The 19,652-nt window shown below is 40.1% G+C and overlaps 1 protein-coding gene across 4 annotated transcripts in view; it reads right to left on the bottom strand.

Moving 5' to 3' along the window:
* The window catches only part of ODF2L (outer dense fiber of sperm tails 2 like), a 45,932-nt gene that overhangs the window by 5,554 nt on the left and 20,726 nt on the right, over positions 1–19,652 (bottom strand). For 2 of the 4 annotated variants that reach the window (XM_026656067.1, XM_029912393.1), the window contains exons 9-16: positions 18,538–18,647; positions 16,855–16,990; positions 14,726–14,836; positions 8,329–8,433; positions 6,663–6,821; positions 4,715–4,800; positions 4,468–4,630; positions 3,366–3,491 (exon numbers count right to left, since the gene is read on the bottom strand). In XM_026656067.1, the coding sequence (XP_026511852.1) occupies positions 3,366–3,491; positions 4,468–4,630; positions 4,715–4,800; positions 6,663–6,821; positions 8,329–8,433; positions 14,726–14,836; positions 16,855–16,990; positions 18,538–18,647 (996 nt within the window). Of the gene's footprint in view, positions 1–3,365; positions 3,492–4,467; positions 4,631–4,714; positions 4,801–6,662; positions 6,822–8,328; positions 8,434–14,725; positions 14,837–16,854; positions 16,991–18,537; positions 18,648–19,652 lie in introns of those variants that run through there. The other 2 variants (XM_029912394.1, XM_029912395.1) reach the window with 2 other exon arrangements.

The raw sequence follows: 19,652 nt of genomic DNA, 5'->3' as shown, positions 1-19,652 counted from the left end.
ACTAAAAGAAGTCCAAGGCGCAGCTTGCCCTGTAGCCATGACAGGATTAGCAGCTTCCATAGAAAAATCTTAATCTCTCAAGAATCCAGCACCTCAAAGAGCGATCATAAACCAGCGAAGAGTCAACATTACTCCTGGGGGGAATTCTGCGCCACTGTGCATGCACAGAATTCACGTACCCAACAGATTTCTTTGCTTCCGCACAGAAAAATGACTTCTCATGGGGAAGCCGCCAGAACAGTCATGCGCTTCTCCCCAGCAGCCCGGGTGTGTCGTTTTGGGTACCTGGAGCAGCTGGCGGAGAGGTAAATCGCTGCTGGGAGGGGGCATTTGGGGATCTACTGGCCATTGGCTCCTACTGGAGCTGGGCTCAGCTGCTAGCCCTGGCTGGGCTGGGCCAGGGGAGGATGGGACTTACTTTCCCTCCAAGGAGCAGCCATGTCTGGGTCAGACTAGGAACCTCCCCCAGCTGCAGGAAGCTCCACCCTCTGGCTTCCTGCCCCCATCACTCCTCAGCTGTGGGGGGAGAGGTGATCATACGGGGAACTGCTCCCCCATCCACCCAACCCCCATGCATCCAGACCCTCCCATACGCAGATTTCCCTGCCAAGCCCCACCCCTTCTCTACCTGGCTCACCTGCCGAGCCCCTCTTTCCTGCCTCTGGACTCCCACCTCTGCACCCAGATCTCTCCCCCCCCACTGAGACCCCCGCACTTGAACCCCACCTTGATGAGCCCCACCCCCCAAAACCTGGATCCCTCTGCTCAGCCCCTCACCAAGCTGCCACACCCAGATTATCCCACATCTAACCCTCTGACACCACATCTGGATCCCCCCCCCACTAAACCCCCTCCAAACTTGGATCCTGCCAGGCTGAGCCTGCTGGCCTCACACATGGATTGGGAGCCAGGGCTGAGCGTGCATGCGAGACTCTGTCCCTCTCTCTTGCTATCTTGGTGTGTATGGTGTGGAGGGGCAGGGCCCTGGGGTGTTTCTGGGGCAGGCCAGGCCCTTGCGCTGTGTCAGGATCAGGTGCAGCCTCACTGCTGAGTCTGTGTCCTGGGTGGGGGGGAAGCTGCAGGGTGATCTCCCACCTCCATGCAGCCAGTGGCCTGTATCTTCCGCTGCCATGCTGGAGCCTCCACATTTATTTATTGAAAAATAAAATATGCAGGTTTTTCAGAATTACAACATAAAATTGGAATCAGAACTCAGGAGTTTCTACTTTGGAGTAACAGTAAAAACTGTTGTGCAACCTAGACGCTCATGAAAACTGTTAAAATACAGTGGTACATATTGCACGCTAGGCTGATGTGGAGGGACACTTGTTATTGACAACCCCACAGGTAAGTTATCTTACTCATTTAAAAACCATATAGACTCCACCCCCGCCCCCCAAGTTGACCGTTTTAACTGTTGGTACAGTCACACACTGCTAGACTTCTTTATAATAGTTGCCCAGAGAAACATGACAAATTGGAAAGATGTATCAAAAATATTAAAAAAAAAAATCAATAATAAAATCAACTGACTACACAAGGTTGAACAGGGAGCAGCTAAAAAAGCCAACTTCATTCTCTGTCTCAAACTTGGAAAACTCTAATAGATTTCACAGAAACATCCAAAGTAGAACAAGAAACTAAATTCTCCCTGCAATATTGCTTATCTTGGTCAGTGATGTGCCTTATCATTCTTATTGTATCATTTCTATCCATGGTAAATTGTTTTTATTTTATTATAATTAAAGACACATCAAAACAATTCTGTGATAATGGGGAGACGTAGGCCATCAGTTTTGGGCTTTTTTCCCCGAGCTTCTAGAGGGTTTAAAAAACTTCCTGTGAATCTTAAACCAGAGTTCATGCTAGAAGGAGAAAAAGGCCAGTTCAGAATGTAAGAAGGATCGCTGGCTCTAGGTGACCAGAGTTCCTTTTGACCATATGCCACCTTCAATTTAGCTGGAATTCATCTCTCCCCCCCTCCCCCCCCCAAAATAGTCTGAGGATTTATGTAATATTCATCCATCTCATGAAGGATGAGAGAAAAATGAAATTTTGTGTTTTTTTTAAATTAAGGGGGGAAATGTTTGTTACCTTTGTGGTGTTTATGTGGCTGTTGGCTGAAAATACCATTTTACAGCACTGCAGGGCCAGAATCAGGCCCCCGGTCTCTGAAACTTTATGTATCTCTTTGAGTACTGTTGTCTCTAGCCTGATGCCATGAAATCAAGGGCCAACATTTTTTATTTGGATACCTAAAGTTAAGCACCCGGGATGCAATTTTCGAAGAGTAGAGGATTTAGACATGCCTTCCATTAACAATAATGGAAAATGTGTTGAAATCCCCAAGATTGCTTTGAAAATCTCCACCTAAATTCATACTTTGGCACTTAGGTAGCTAGTCTGATTTTCAAAAGGTGCCAAGTCCACAATATCTTCTTGAAATGGGACCCTGCTGATAGGGTAAGTACCAATGTGCCACACCTAGGATTTGCAAGTTCTTGAAACCTTTGAAAATCAGGGCACTTATTTAGATTCCTGTATAAGGCTATGGGTGCCTAACTTTAAGCACTCATGTTTGAAAATATTCGCATAGATTCTTGGTAAGATCAGATCCTTTTACCAGCTCAGAAATCCATTTATCCACTTCACTAAGTAGGTCACCTGCTAACAATTTGTGTCTGGGTCAGGGCTGGCTCCAGGCACCAGCTTACCAAGCAGGTGCTTGGGGCGGCCACTTCGGAGAGGGGCGGCACGTCCAGCTGTTTGGCGGCAATTCGGTGGACGGTCCCTCACTCCTGCTCGGAGCGAAGGACCTCCTGCTGAATTGCCGCCGCAGATCGCGATTGCAGCTTTTTTGTTTGTTTGGCTGCTTGGGGCGGCCAAACCCTGGAGCCGGCCTGGTCTGGGTGAGCCTTTAGAATAAGGAGCAGCCCCAAAGGAGGTTACTAAAGGGTCTTAGCAGAGTAGACAATCCTGCACTAATGTAGGAAGATGGATTAGCTATCCTGGAGATCTTTTCCTAACCTGTCATCTATAATACTGTGCACAAAATATGCATCCGAAGAAGTGGGTTGTAGCCCACGAAAGCTTATGCTCTAATAAATTTGTTAGTCTCTAAGGTGCCACAAGTACTCCTGTTCTTCTTGCGGATACAGACTAACACGGCTGCTACTCTGAAACAAAATATGCAGTCTTTCTGATAGTTTTATGCTTAACTGAATTATGTGAACTGACTCTGTGCCCCAAATTATGTACAAATTCATTTAGAAATATATTCATCCATTTAAAACACTTTAGTGTATGTAGTGATTAAATTAACTAAGCAGTTTATGATCAGTGTCAGTAAAGTGATAGATTCTTACATTGTTTAATTTGCAGACAAGTCGCTTTTGCTCCTCTCGTCTCTCTCTCAATTCGGTTTCCAGAGTCAATATTTTTGTCTGAAGAGCTCTCTCCTTGGATGACATTTTTTCCACCTCTTCAGACTCCTGTGATGGTAATGAAGGAAGAAAAAGCTATTTAATTACATATAGACCTGCATTTGAAGCCCAAAACAACAAATAATTATTTTAAACTATTTTATGCTACACTTGATCGTCTCTTCCATATTTGCTGATTATAATCCTCCCTCTATTCCCCATCAATTATCTTGAGCACACGTGGAATACATTCTGATTTAAAATGAAATAAGCTGTCTCATAGGAAAATACTGTAGGAATGATTAATGAGGGGGAAAAAGTCTGACTCATCTGTGAATCTGTCCTGAACTGAGACTTATTCAGAATCCATCAGTATTACTAGAATATGAGAACAATCCTACAATTGTACGTTCTACTTCACTTATAGTTAATTTAATGGGAACATTATCACTTCAGCTATATATTTTTCTGATTGTACTGCAATAGTTACTTGTGACGTAAATTCCTACAATTCTTCGCCTATTTGTTTTATTGCTTGAAATATTTTCTGTTCATGACCACACAAAACCTTGTACATTTTGAGTGTGGAAAGCCCTCTTCTGATATTAGAAAGGCTCAATATCAAAGTCCTAGTGGGCTGCCCATTCAAAAGGGAAATGAAAAAAAGACAAGCTGAAGCTTTTGATCAGAAACTCTGTCACTTCTGCACATTTAAATATTGGGTGGTTGATGCTCTTCATGTTGTTTGAAGGAAAGAATTCCTTTGTATAAAGATGAAGGACAAAATCCCGGCCCCATTGAAGTCAATGGGAGTTTTGCCATCAGCTTCAATAGGGCTAGGAAATCCAAAGTTCTTTGTATTTATTCAGGCAAAACTCCCATTGACCTATTTTTCCACATTGCCCCCTATTATGGAATGATCTACCTTTCTTGATTTGTCTGGCCATCACACCTCCTCAAGCCCTTTGTTCTTTTCCAGAGTTTTCTTTATTTGAAAATGGGAAAAACTGCAATCAAATTCAGAAACATATTACACCATATATACCTTTTTTCTGCCTTCTTCCAAAGCAGCCTCCAACTGTCTGGCTAAAGCATCATATTCTGCTAATTTCTCTTTAAGCTGCAATTCACTGTGCTGAAGACTCTCCTCTTGGTTTGCCAGCTGATGTGCAAGTTCTTCATTTTGTACTTCCATCTTTTCTAACTGTCTTTATGCAAAACAGATACACACATGAAATTTGATTATGAGGAGAAAAATGTAAAAGTGAGTACTAGTCAGATATCACATTTACCTTTTAAGATATTTATATTTCTTCTGAATGTTATAGTTTTCCTCTTCCAAAGAATGGTTTCTCAAGAACCTGTTGTTGTCATCCATCTGTGAAAATGATGTTTCCATTCTATTTAATGGAGATTTGCACAGGGCATTATAAGCCAAATCAAGCTTGCCTTATTCAAGCTATCCTATTAAAATCAGTGCGCCTACTTCATCACCATGGCAAGCAGTATTTGGCCTATATTTGAAGCAAATAAAATACAACTATAGTAGCAGACTATATTGTAAGCTAAAGACTTGTTAAGGCATGAACTTAGGGCTGGCTTACCCCTGCAACCTAATGCATTTAGTTGGACAGGTTTAAATTCGTGCAAAATCTGGCTCATAAAGCTTTTTTTCCTCCATTTTAAAATTATTTTGTCCTCGCAGTATATAAAAAGTGCTCGGAAGCTTGATAATGATATTTGTTTCCTTACCATTTTCCTACATGTACAATTGTTGTTATGCAGGAGCAGCTTAGGAGTGCTGTCTGATGGATTTCATTAAAGCACCAAAGCATTTATTTTGAAAAGAGCAATAAACTTTGCAAAGATATATACTAGACTTTAACTATATATATTAGACTATAGCTAGATATAATAGAAGAAAAATACTGATTATTTGAATTTAAATGTCTTGTCGACAAATTAGTGATCAGATTCTGATCTCAGGTACACAGTGAAAACCTTGAGAAACATCACTGACATTAGAGTTCCTCTGTATTTAGGCATCAATTCAGGACAGTCTCCCTCTTCAAGAAAGCACGCAAGCATTAGATTAACTTTAAGTACATACTTATTCTCAATGAAATTAATGGAACTTACTTAAAATTAAACACGTGATTAAGTGCTTTCCTGAATTGAGGCCTTGGACAGGTTTAAGTGAGAGCAGAATCTGGTCCTGTAGCTATAAAGATGACCTTTCCAAGAAATTTAACATAAAATCCAGAGCTTGTATTTTTATACGGATCATAAAAATAGCACATGGGACCTCTTTCTGTTTCTAATGACGTCATTGGAAGTTTTGCCACTGACTACCTGTCAATAAGTTTTAGAAGACTCTTTCTGGTTTTCCCCATTAATTCAAACACTTCCCAGAGCTCTGCTGTCACAGATTATTCTGGTCCACAAAAAAGATATATGGTCTGTCACATAAACTTAAGTTTAAAATAAAAAACTGTAAGTTGTTTTTCTCTCAGTGTTCAGAATCAAAATCTTTGAAAAATGAAATGAATATAAAAACAGGAGGAAAAACACATTCAGGCCCTTAAGAGGTACTACAAACAGTGATTAAAAAACTCTAAAAATTACTTGAAATTATCTTTTTTAGAAGTCTGAAGTGTCCTTTTTAGTATATTTATATGTAAAATACAATGTAACTTGTAAAATAGAAAGGATATAATTTACTGCTTTGAAAGTTTGATTTGTAGCCATTTCCCTGAACAAGTATTGCCCAGCTTATAAATTAGGCATTACAATATCATTTTTTAAAAAAATGCAATATTTCCATTACATGAAAAAAATCCAGAGATTGAAATTACTCTATTAGATATAACTGTGTCCTTTAGAACTGTACAGTACATTAACAAAGAAAACTTTCTGGGATTCACATTTAACATATCTAATTATTCAAAAGGGAAGAGGTCTTTCTTATTAGAAAGCTCTAAAATCTAAACGCAAAAATAAATAAGAATTTTCAGTTAGGTACTGAAGCTGCAATTTCATCTCTCTAAACGTACAAAAAAATGCAGGCAGAACATATCACAAAGAGCATCACAATCACTGCAGAAGGAACTTTTGTTCTATTAAGCAAGTATGTGGATGAGAGAACATTGACATGGGTTCCCTCAGATTGCAAAACTACTCCCAAGACTTTCTTCCACATAGTTTAGATACTTTACTATTAAATGGTTATGCTCTAAGCACCTGAACCTGTAGCTCCCTAATGGTTTTGGATTTGTCTGCATAACTCCTTTTATAGGACAACAGATTTTCCTGATACTCCTGCAGCCTCTCTTCAGCTACTTTCAGTAAGTCACGAACATGTTCTAACTCCTTCAGTTGAGCCTGTATCTGGCTCCTCACCTGCACGGTAGCATTAAGGGAAAACAGGTAGGTACAAAACCATAAATTAATTGTTAAAAAATTTCAAAAGCTTTCCATATGGTAACATACATAATACATCTAAAATTCTACACACATTTTTGCATAATGTTATTCCTCCAATGAAAAATAGAATGAACATTATGGCACAAACTCATCCCCCCAGCCCTATATTTTAGTTAGGGCTCAGTGAAACTGGAAATGTAATGAAATGTTTATGAAAAGTAATGTGAACATTTTCAACAAGCTATTGTATGTGTACTGCACTCCTAAAATGCTGATTTATTGGGACATTGTGTAACAGAATATTTTTCACAGTGAGGCATGTGAAAGCTCTAAAAGCTTTTTAGATGAGACATTCTGAACATGAGGATTATAGTGTAATTTTGGAAGGCAGTGGCAAGTGCCCTCCTCAGCCCCAACAGCTACATACAACACTTTTCAAACCTTGTTTAGTTATGAGATGGGCAAATACCATATCCCCATTTTACAGATGAAGGTTGGAACAGTATGTGACTTGCTGAAGGTCACACAGTGGGTTCGTTTCAGCACCAGAATAAAAACCTAGGACTTCTCACTGTGAGACTCAGGCCTAATCTTTAAAACCATGGTGCCCTATAGGCGAACCAACACCTGTCTGTGTCTCAGTTTAAAAAAAAAAAAAAAAAAAAAAGGGCAACAATATTTACCATAAGGGAAATCCACAAACATATAGCAATTAAGTTATATGCAGTCACAGTTAATCAGGTAAAGGATTATCCCAATTTTACTAATTCAGAAACTGAAGCACATGCTTCATGCTCTACCAAGCATGGCTAACAATGAACCAGGGAAGAGTCACGGGGAGCCAGGAAGCAGAGTGAAGAAGCATTGCCTCTGTATAGATACCAGAGAGCTATGTAGAATCATAGGACTGGAAAGGACCTTGAGAGGTCATCTAGTCCAGTCCCCTGCACAACCATAGTATTTGCATAGTTGGGAATGTTGCTCCCCACAAAAGGAAGAATTTGTAGGATGCTTAGCAAAGCAAACCGTACAGTAATTTCCTTCTTCCCTGTCCAGCTTCCACAGCTTTTCTTGAGGGTGGGGGTAAACTAGGCCACTGATTGGTATTTAAAAAGCAAACAAACAAATCAGTCAATCTGAACATTCTATGGTGGGTTCACAAATTGTTATAGTGTGAACCACACCTTAATTGAGAGTATCTTATGGACCACCTCCTACCTAGTCACTGTCCTGGGAATGACTGCCGCTTCTGCTCTGCAATTCTCACTCTGTGGTGATTACAGCAATTGCTTACAGGGAAAAGTAATGTTAGTGAAGTATTTAATGTATTTTTGGCATTGTTTTATGCAATTTAGTACCTGGAAAACAAGAAAGCCACCACCTTACAACCACCAGCAAGTGGTTCCCAGGCCAATCTGAGGTTCACTGTTCTACAAAATACCATGAAACCATGTTATACTGTTTGTTAAAATGGACTACTTACCTCACTTATCTCTAAATCTTTGGCTTCTGTTATTATTTTGTTTTCATTTAACACTTTTTTGTATCTGGCTTTCAGTTCTTCTGCTTCTGTTTGTAATTTTTGTACCTAGGATACAATATATTTTACATATATTTGCAAATGCTACTCCATCATTCCTTAAAGCTGGAAGCATTTATGTCAAGCAACAGCCTTTCATTTCCCCAAATGGTACTTTGTCATTGCCTATACTTACTTATTCATTTTCTCTATCCTCATAATTGCCTTCACAACTGAGTAGGCTGCAGAAACACTGAATACCACCCAAGCTGCTGAGCAACTGGGAGACTGCTCCCTATTCCAAGCCATGTATTGTACTCGTATTTTGACTTTGTTGCCCCCAAACTTATATCTTTGCAGCGGCATAAACTGTGACTTGGCACTATTTGACTATTATCTGACTCATTTACTCGAACCCCCTTGCATCACTCCCTAATCGCAACAACTGCAGTTTTCCTTCCTTGCCGTGCGACACCGGGTCAACCTGATGAAGTCAGCCAAATGTGTAAACGGCAAATGTAGTCTTCTGGGACTCAAACAAGACCAAATTACTTTTCAGATGAGGTTCCTATGTATTAATTCAACATTGTAGTTATTTTTTTCAGAGGCAAACTTTTCTGTCCTGCAATTAAAACTCATCTAACAAAGCTCAAATAGCATTAACATATTCATGTTAAGACACTTAGGCTAGGTCTACACTGGGGGCGGGGGGGTCGACCTAAGATACGCAACTTCAGCTACGCGAATAGCGTAGCATTCGCGTAGCTGAAGTCGGCGTATGTTAGGTCGATTTACCTGGCCGTGAGGACGGCGGCGAGTCGACCGCTGCCGCTCCCCCATCGACTCCGCTTCCGCCTCTCGCTGCGGTGGAGTTCAGGAGTTGACGGCAGAGAGATCAGGGATCAATTTTATCGTGTCTACACTAGACGCAATAAATTGATCCCCGATAGATCGATCACTACCCGCCGATCCGGCGGGTAGTGTAGACGTACCCACAGACTTTAATCAAAAGCCTCTGTGCTTATCATGAAAAAAACCCCACAATCTTTGAAACAATTCACTTGAATTTACACAGCACTTGAGGCTCACTGCACTTTAAAGTTACTTTTTTCATACAGTAAATAAAAGGAAACAAGTGGTTAATTAATATGATTTGTGAGCACCTATATCTTCCATTTCAAAGGCTTTGTTATGGCCAAAGGCCATATGCAAAAAGTTATAAAGACATAAATATGAATATATCTAGCCATTTCAAGAGATCATACTTCCATGTCTCCAAATTTCAAAAATTCTCATCACTTTAAGATACATGGAGTCAAATTCATCCTTGGTGTAATGAATGTTGCCAGTTATTCATTAAGGGCCTGATGCAACTCCCATTGGCGTCACTGGACAGGCTCCTATTGATTTCAGTGGGAGTTGGACTGATTCTAAAGGGCCAAGGCCAACATTTTCAAAATTGTGTGCATAAATTTAGGCTCCTAAACACATTTTTTGGCACCTAAATGTCTGGTGTGGCTTTCTAAGGTGAAGAGGACCCAGAAGCTCCTGCTGAAGTCAATGGACCACCACCTTTAAAATGACCAAATTGTACCCCCTTTTAGTTAGATAGCAGTAACTGAATTTTTATTTCTCATGGGGATAAAAATATTCAACATTAATTTACCATAATTTAGATTTGGTGCGATGAGATCTTATTGCAGACTGGAAAATTCTGTCTGTGAAAAAAGTGCTGTACTGTTTAAAATGTTTGTAATAGATTTAACAGAGAGAAATACTACTTCAGTTCAAAAGAGCTTTTACACTGCAGAATACTTAAAGGTAAACCCATTCTTCTTACATGTGTTTCACAGGTTTTCCATGCCTCCAACTTCTGTTACTTATCAAAAATATATGTGCTTTAACAAGGAATTTCCCCCTTTGTATTCCAATCTCTCCTCTATCTTTGTAGTGAAATCAAAATTACATCAATCATTTCCACTGTAACAAATTCCTATGATAAAGAGCAAAATTATGGCTTCACTGCAACAGCAAGTAAGTGGAGAAGCTGGGCTGAGAGGGAGAAAGTTATTTTTTTGAAACAAACGTAATCAAGAGAAGCAGTGAGGAAACTAAGTTCCTGGCATCAGGAAATGATATTTGTATTGTTTTCTTTTTTCAAATTTGCTGCAGTGTGACAGACCCCGCTTCACAGCAAATATTTTGAAAGGACAACTCTGAATATAAAATGCCAAATTAACTGGTAATATAATGGCTCATTATCCACCATGGAGAACGAGCTGCAGCTGTTGTGTGGGGGCAGCTGATTGTCCAATCCCCTCCCTCTCAAAACAGTGGGTGTCAGCTAATGGCAGCCTATTTCTGAAGGTAGCCCAGCCATTAGTTTGGACCCTAATAACTACTTAAGGCTGGATGTGAGGAACTACCTCTTGTCTCTTACAGCAGGCTAAAAGTTTTATTGTAGCTCTTTGCTCCATAGGCTAGGCCCGTTGGCAGGGTTTAGAGTTTGTAATAAAACTGTTGCCTGGTCAGTAATTTCAAAATACGATGAGTCAGGGATGTCAATCAAGTGTGTCCTTACACTATCGCTGAATTCTATACAACATCTGATTCATCACGCTAAAATTTCCTCTCTGTAAACAAAGGCACATACTACAAAGGAATTGCTAAGGAACTTAAAACAGATTTGTAAAATATGGGCTTTACTGGTATTTCCCTAGCACTGAGACAAAATATCCATATGCCATATAAACAGACTGCCAAAACATTACTCTAGTGCTACCTCACTAGTCCCTGGACTGTTACCAGATGTCCTGGTCTGTGGGGATCTTTTTTCAGATGATGAGCTTTGAGAGGTTGTTTGGAGGCCAGAAGAGGGAGTTCAGGAAAGATTTATTTCAGGATGGGGTCCTCATCAAGTAAGGGTTGTAGTAGTTTGATGATACTATGTATGGGTTCCAGTGTGGGGTGGTTGGTGACAACTAAGGGTGTGCAATTGGAATGGGTTTTATTTCTGTACTGAAGCAGGTTCTCTCCAGGTATTTGGGTGGTCCATTCCATGATGCGATCTACTTCTCAGGTGAAGTGTCCTTGTTTGGTGAAGGTGGTTTTGAGTGTTTTACGGTATGTATCCTGGACTTTCTCCTTGGAGCATATTCTGTGGTATCTGAGTGCCTGGCTTTAAATAACAGATTTCTTGGTGTGTTTGGGGTGATTAATGGATCTATGAAGGAAAGTGTAGTGATCCGTGGGTTTCTTGTATATAATTGTCTCTAGGGTTCCATTGTTGAAGCTGATCATTGTGTCCAGGAAGTTGATGCTAGCATCAGAGTGTTCCAGAGAGAGTTTAATGGGTGGGTGGTGCTTGTTGAAGTCATGGTGGAAATCTATGAGGGAACTTAAGTCATCTGAAATATCATTGATGTATCTCAGGTATATCATTGGTTTCATGGTGCATTTGTCCAAAAAAATTTCTTCAAGGTATTATCTGTTATCTATAGCCAGGTACTCAGATACCATTGACTATGCTCCAAGGAGAAAGTCCGGGATACACACGTTAAATCACTCAAAACCACCTTCATTAAACAAGTACACTCCACCAGAGAAGTAGATCACATCATGGAACAGGCCACCCAAATACCCTGAGAGAACCTGCTTCAATGCAGAAATACACCCCCCTCTGACAGCACACCCCTACTTGTCACCTACCACCCCATACTGGAACCCATAAAGGGTATCATCAAACAACTATAATCCATACTCGAGGGGGACCCTACACATGCTTATCACAACATGTGGTGTACCTCATCCAGTACACTAAATGCCCCAGTAACAACTGTGTGGGTGAAACCAGAAGATCACTACAGTCTCGAATGAACTCACACAGGAAAATGATAAAAGACAAAAACACCATATCACCTCTGAGTGAACACTATATCTGACCTATCAGTCCTCATCCTCAAAGGAAACCTGCACAACAACACTTTCAAAAGGAGAGCCTAGGAACTTAGTCATAACTTTGCTAGACACTATAGCCTTGTCTTCACTACAAAGTTTTGTCAGCAAAAGCTGCATTTTGCCGACAAAACAGGGGAGGTGTACACACTACAGAGCTACTTTTGGCAGCAAAACACTGCTGTTTTGCCAACAAAATAAAACCACCTCGACGAGAGGCATAAAGCTTTTTGCAGCAAAGTTAAAGCGACAAAGCGTCAGGTCAGTGTAGACGCTGCTGTTTGCTTTGTCAACATAGTTGGCTTCCAACAGTATCCTACAATGCATGCAGTGACCACTCTGCTCACTGTTTTGATCTCTTCTGCCCCTTTCAAAGCTCCAGGACAGCTGAACATGCTGCTCTGCTCTGCTCTGGGAACAAAGAGCAAATCATTAACTTGGAATGCTCCTGTTCTGCCCTGCACTAGGAACACAGCAGCAGGCAGACTGCTGCTGCAGGGAGTGGAGTGGTGGGTGGGTGGGGACTGCTGTGCTGCTTTGACATTCCTTAGCATGGAGAGCTCAGAGCTGCTCAGGATGCCACCCCCGGCAGCTGAGGAGGCTGTGGGAGAACTCGGAGGGAATCACAGAACCATAGGCAGGCAGGCAGAGCGGGCTGCTTCGGGAGAGACTGCTGTGCCGAGCAGGGCCAGGGACGGACATGGAGGGGCATGTCCCCCTCCCCTGCCTCAGGATAGGTCGGTTGGCCTGCTGTCTCCCCCGCCCTGGACACACCACTCTCCTGTCTCTCCCCCCACCACTTCAGTTGAAAAGCATCTGATAATCTGCTAGGATGCCCATGGAAAGATGGGATTGAGAAACCTGCATCATGTGCCACTGTACCTGCCCCATGAGGCATTGCAAACCCTTTCAAAAGCATCCTGCGGCCAGTTGCACATTGGGATAGCTACCACAGTGGCCTCCTCTCTGTATCATGCAACTGCTGATAGTGTGGATGCACTCTGTCAACACAAGAAGCATAGTGTGGACATGCAACAGTGGTTTTAATTAAAGCAGCTTAACTCAGTGGCTTGAGCATTGGCCTGCTAAACCCAGGGCTATGAGTTCAATCCTTGAGGGAGCCACTTAGGGATTTGGGGCAAAATCAGTACTTGGTCCTGCTAGTGAAGGCAGGGGGCTGGACTCAATGACTTTTCAGGGTCCCTTCCAGTTCTGAGATAGGTATATCTCCATTTTTTTTTATTATTATTTTATAACTTTTGCTGACAAAACTTTGTAGTGTAGAAAAGGCCTAAGAATCATGATCTTAGTAAAGACAACAATCTGTAACCCACTAAACCCCCCTCCCCCGCTTTTTGTACTATGACTACAGGGATGCTAATAGGGCACTTCACCTTCAATGGTCCCTTAGAATATGTGCTAACTACTTATGCTAAACTGTTCAACCTCATATTTAGCTGTGACACTCTGAGGGCTTGGCTACACTTGCAGATGTAGAGCACTGTGAGTTAAACCCGCCTTCGGAGAGCGCAGTAGGGAAAGCGCTGCAGTCTGTCCACACTGACAACTGCTTGCGCACTGGCGTGGCCTCATTTGCGGCACTTGCAGCGGCATTGGGAGCGGTGCATAATGGGCAGCTATCCTGGCATGCAAGTGACTGCAACGTGCTTTTCAAATGGGGGGGGAGGGGGGAGATGGTGTGGTGTGTGACAGGGAGTGTGTTGTGTGTATGTGGGGGGAGAGAGAGTGGGTTTTTGGGGGGCTGAGAGCATGTCAGCATGCTGTCTTGTACGTTCAGACAGCAGCAGGCCCCCCCTCCCCCCCGCCTCTCTCTCTCACGCACAGCATTCCACACTAATCTGTCTCAGAGCATACTTATCTGTCTCGGAGCAGATAAGCAGAAGTCTGTCAGAAACGGAGCTTTCAAACAGCATATCCGAATTCCTACAGCGAGTTCAAAACAATGACAAGAGTGGCCACTTGACTTAAGGGGATTATGGGACGTTTCCGGAGGCTGATCAGAGCGCAGTAATGCAACAACTCATCCACACTGGCACCGCGGCGCTCCAGCGGGGGCGCAGCAAACGTATTCCACTTGCCGAGGTGGAGTACCAGCAGCGCTGTAGCCGCGGAGTCAGAGCGCTTTACGTGCCTTGCCAGTGTGGACAGGTAGTGAGCTAGTGCACCCGGTGCTCCTTTATTGCGCTGTAACTCGCAAGTGTAGCCAAGCCCTCAATACCTTTCCCAGACCTGAGGAAGACCTCTATGTAGCTCAGAAACTTGTCTCTTTCACCAACCGAAGATATTACCTCATCCGCCTTGTCTCTCAAATAAGAGCTTCATCATTATCTCAAAACTGCATATAGACATAAAACTGATACTTAAGCCTTCCAGGTCCATTAGTCACCTGAATTTTATACTGTTCAGCAAGGTTTTCCTGCTGCTTTACTTTTTCTTGCAGGTTTAAAAGTTCAGCTTCAGCCGAAACAGTGTTGTCTTCCAAAGCAGCAAGTAAAGCCTAGATTAAAATAAACAGAAAATAAATATTTTATTCTTGTTATAGGCAATACACTTTTTTTCTGATAGTGGAGAATTAAGAAATCAAAGCACCATCAGCACTATTATATGACTAGCAATTAAACTACTGGTATTTAACTGTACATGATCACATTTTGTTATTTTGCATGGTAAGTAACTGTGACAAACTCATTTAAATCTGTCAACTTCCATTCATATTTGATCCAGAGTAGAAATACTATACAAAAGATGTAAATCCTGTCATTTTAAAGACAGACTGAGTGTGAGTTAATCTAACTCTAGGGCAAGATTCAATCAGCTTGATTCTCTGGCTGGCTAAAATGCAGGCAAAATAAAAGAGGCATTTGACAGTCTTGGTTTTAAAAAAGAAAATTTTGGAATTATTTTCCAAGTTGGAAGGGCTGTTGGATGTTAAAGACTATAGGGGATAATAGTCACTATACAGAGAACAGAGACTATTACACTTCCCCCAGATAGTGGAATATATTGATCAAACAGTATATTGTTGAATTGCCTATGTAACCTTGACTGGCATGTCTGATATGATGATGAATTCTGGAACATCTTTATAGTCTGTGACCACTTTCAACATTAAAGTACAGGGATCTGAAAGGATAGCAGTGAGGTACTTGAAATCAGAGAATGTGATTCTCAATATATGTCTACACTTCAAGCTAAAAGTGTGATTCCCAACTTGAGGAGAAATACTCGCACTAGTTCTGATCAAGCTACCATGCTAAAAACAGAATGTAGCTGTGGCAGCAAAAGCCGTGGGACGGGCTAGCAGCCCTGAGTATATGCCTGGGGTCTTGGATGGGAACGTACTTGTGGCAGCTAGGCCCTCCGCTGCTCATGGCTACACGCTAGTTTTATCATGGTCGCTTGATCAGAGCTAGCACGAGTATTTCTTCTTGAGCTGGGAATTACACACCCAAGCTCCAATTCCAAGTGTAGGCATACTGTGAAAGGCTAGAAGGACAAAAGGAAAAAGTACTTTCTAGACATGTTTAGGTTTTTTTAAACTTTTATTATAACTAAACGTAGACCAGATATTATGTATACTATTTATTTTATTCTGAGCTGATCTTCTCTCTCCACTCTTAATAAATCTTGTTTTTAATTGGATCTCTCGAGACTTACTGTTTGGGAATTTCACACAGAAAGTCAGATGCCATTTGAACTATGTTTGCAGCAATAAAATTACTTGAATGGTACAGAAGCTTTCTTATTACAAACTGTATTATTTGCAGTATTTGTAGATCAGATGACATATGAACTAGACATCTTTTGATGTAATTAACAATTAAATAATTATTGTGAATATAATCTTTGGAGGAGTGGGATGAAAGGTGGCCACCCACAAGCCCCAGGGATTGGTTTTTCAGTGTGTAAAGCTTTGGTTTGCAGGAAAAGACCACAATGGAGATATCCAGGATCAAGAATATGAACCACAGAAAAAGAGTAGTAGGATAGGTAGGAGCAAAACCAGCAAAGGGAAGTCCTAGAGACTTTATCCAATTGTGCCAAGCAAGTTTGAAACCTCCCTAACTTAATTTGAAACTAGCTATTAAAAGTGAATTCAGTTCCCATGTTTGGAACATTAGTAAAATTTTGTTTCAAGTTAAAAGGGTAACTGTTAGTTAAGTAATCATATAGATAATGATAATGAAAAGGACAGAAGGTAGTGTGGTTAAGGTACAGGACTGGGAGATCAAAGACCTATTCCTAGCTCTGCCACAGATTTCCTGTGTTAACCTATCAATGTCTCATTTTCACCAACTTCAAAATGGGGATGATAATACCTACTTCACAGGGGTCTTGTGATGTTTAGTTCATTAATACCGTATAAGTGCACAGTTTATTAAAGGAGGCCTCGAGATATTAAAAACGTATAGTAATAACAAAATTTGAATTAAATCTAGGTACTCTTTATTTTAAAATACATCAGGTATCCATGGTTATTCTCATACTGAACAATGAAATGATATAACAATCTACCTTTAATTTTGCATTTTCAAGACGAATATTTGCACTTTCTGAATTGATAGAATTAAGCTTTCCATGGATTTCTTCATTTGAATTTCTTCCACGATCTTGTATTTTTTTCATGTCCTCCAAAAGGTTTGTGATCTGTCTTTATTAAATAAATCAAGAACTTTTGCAGCAACTAGCATGTTGTACTTTTTAAAATTTAATTTGCATATTATGTTCCTCTAGCAGCTATTGAAAAGTTTGTGGGTTTTTTTTGTTTTTGTTTTTATTAAAGTAACTCCATATATTTACACACCCCAAATGAGCAACAACTGGAGAAGTTGGAAGTTCTTCAGCTTTTCCAATAAATGATGTAATAAGATTAAAGGATGTGAAATTGGGTTAGAACAATTGTAAATAAGCTGATTAGATGGAATGCACAGGCACTCTTCCAACGCAAATATCAGATTATATATATTTACAGTCCAAGACATTATGATGCAGAATTTAAAAAGGGACTGCCAAATAAAAAGCTATCTTAAAACATTTTCTTACGTAGGTTAGGAATACCACCTTCAACTATTAAAAGTAAACCGATTCTACTTTACTTTTCACCATTTATACCAATTTACTTTTTGTACTAGTCAAATTAGATAATGAAAATTGTCTAATCAGATTTCTGTTCACAGACAGTTTAGCTTTCTGGTGCTCATTCACTGGCATAGTGCCATAGTTTTTGCTGCAATGTTTAATTCTAAGCAAAGAAACTTTTTCTTTGAAATTAAAAAAAAATGAGAACGCTTTCCATGAAAATTTGGTTTTCTGAAACTCAAAAAACCAAAACCCGTAAACTTAATTTTGGCCCTTATAAACATGTGAACATTCTTCTTTAAACAGCTATTTGACAAAACAAACATTCTGCATGAAACCCAACAAAAAAGTATAGGCAGCAGCCTTTAGTCTTATTTTATGTATTTATGACAAACCTATTGGAAATACAAACTGTAGTTCAAACCATAAAAATGTGTAAGGATACTTCTTACCATATGCCAAGGAAAAAGGCATTTTTAGTTATTCAACCTTTTTCTATTATATATTTTAAGATTTAAGGGAGTTCTGTTTTGTCTGTGATTACAGACAAATGGCATACATGCATGCATTCGGGAGCAAATCCTACCCCCCATCTCCATGTATGGAAGGCCCATTCTGTAGTGGAACTAACTGGTCCAATTCACTGCAGCAAAACTGTGAGTAGAAAGCCAGGAGTCTATGCAGGGAGGTTCTTCTGTGCTGCTGTGGAGGCCAGGTTTGACAGTGGGGCTAGAGAGGAGAATCCTTGTTGTATCAGTTACAACTCAGATCCTTCAGCTATTTTCCCCCTATGGGGTGTAACCCAAGTACAGGTTACAGCAGCTCATAGCCTGTAATTTCAGCCACTGCTGACAGGTGAGAGGGTTCCCTGTGTCAAGCACAGTAAGCCCCTGTAGTCAGGAATGATGTAGGAGTTACTCTTTAGTTATAATGGAAGTTGTGTGATCCAGTGGAGAGAAGGCGATAATGCTAAAATATGTTCCATAGTTGAAACATCTAATTCTGATCACCATTTTCCAAGTTCTAAATTCTACCTGGAATTTTAAATAGTAAAAACATGTACATGAAATTAATGTTATTTCTTATTCATTTGCAAAAAGCTTCAACAGTTTAACTTACTTCTTCAGACTTTCAAATTGAACCTCTAACCGAGTCTTTTCTTCTACAGCCTTCTCATGATGATTTTTCCAGACACTGGAAGCTGAAAGTACTTCAGACAATTTGACTTCCTGGAGAATATACAAAATATAGATCATGTAACATAAGAACTGCTTTTTAATTTTGCACAGTTCCTAAACACAAAAGATATTTTAACTTAAAGCAGCCTTAAATCACACCTCAGTAGTATAAAATAATGTAAACTTAAGCTTGCAATCTCAAGGAGAGAAATTAAAATAATTTAAATATATTAAATAAGCTTGAACTACAGAATTATGAGTCCCTAGAACTGAATCACAATTAAGCATTCATGTGTTTTCAAGCTGCAAACTACAGCAAGACTTCAAAATTTGAGGTAAAATGATTTCTTAAAATAAATATATTCAACTGTACTAATCCGAGACATAAGAATGACATTTTAAAATAAGAGATCAAAATAAAGGCCAGAATAAAATTGAGTCATAATAGCAAAATGTTGTGAAAAAGAAACAATAGCTAACTACGAGAGTTTCAAACACAAAAGAAGAAAGATTGGATTTTGTGGTTTATTTAATGGCAGTTAAGTTGAGCTTTTCAAAGCGGTGAAGTGTTAGCCACACGTTTCATTAAAATTAACTGCTTTGAAAACCTTCACCTTAAACCTCACAATAGGAAAATAAAGAGAAAGCGCTATGACAACACAAAAAAACTGAAATTGAAGTTAGACAAATGGCAATTAAATTAATTTAATTAATTAAAATGTCCAGTACAACTGACTGTCATCATGAGAAAACCAAGTTGCATCGTATGGTCTGAAGGTAAATTAAGCCCACAAAGAAGAAACAAAGCAAATTTAATTAGATCCTGATACAATACATTTGCCTAGTCGTTCTATGTCTACAATGGTATAACATGCTATGAAATGTTATGATGAAAGTATATTCCCACCTGTTGGAAAGTGCAATGAAAGGAGACCAAGTTTTAAATGTACTCTAATGGGCTAACTGATTCCATTCAGAATTGTAAGCCACCAACTCCAGAAAGATCACTCAAAAAAGTTCTGATTCTCCTGGCCTTCTGAAATTTCTTAACATTGG

The sequence above is a fragment of the Terrapene carolina genome, unplaced genomic scaffold (assembly GCF_002925995.2).
Source record: "Terrapene carolina triunguis isolate 2854851 unplaced genomic scaffold, T_m_triunguis-2.0 Scaffold211, whole genome shotgun sequence".
NCBI classification, from domain to species: Eukaryota; Metazoa; Chordata; order Testudines; family Emydidae; genus Terrapene; species Terrapene triunguis.
Note: the sequence above shows the minus strand (reverse complement) of the source record. Positions and strands in the feature narration are given on the sequence as shown.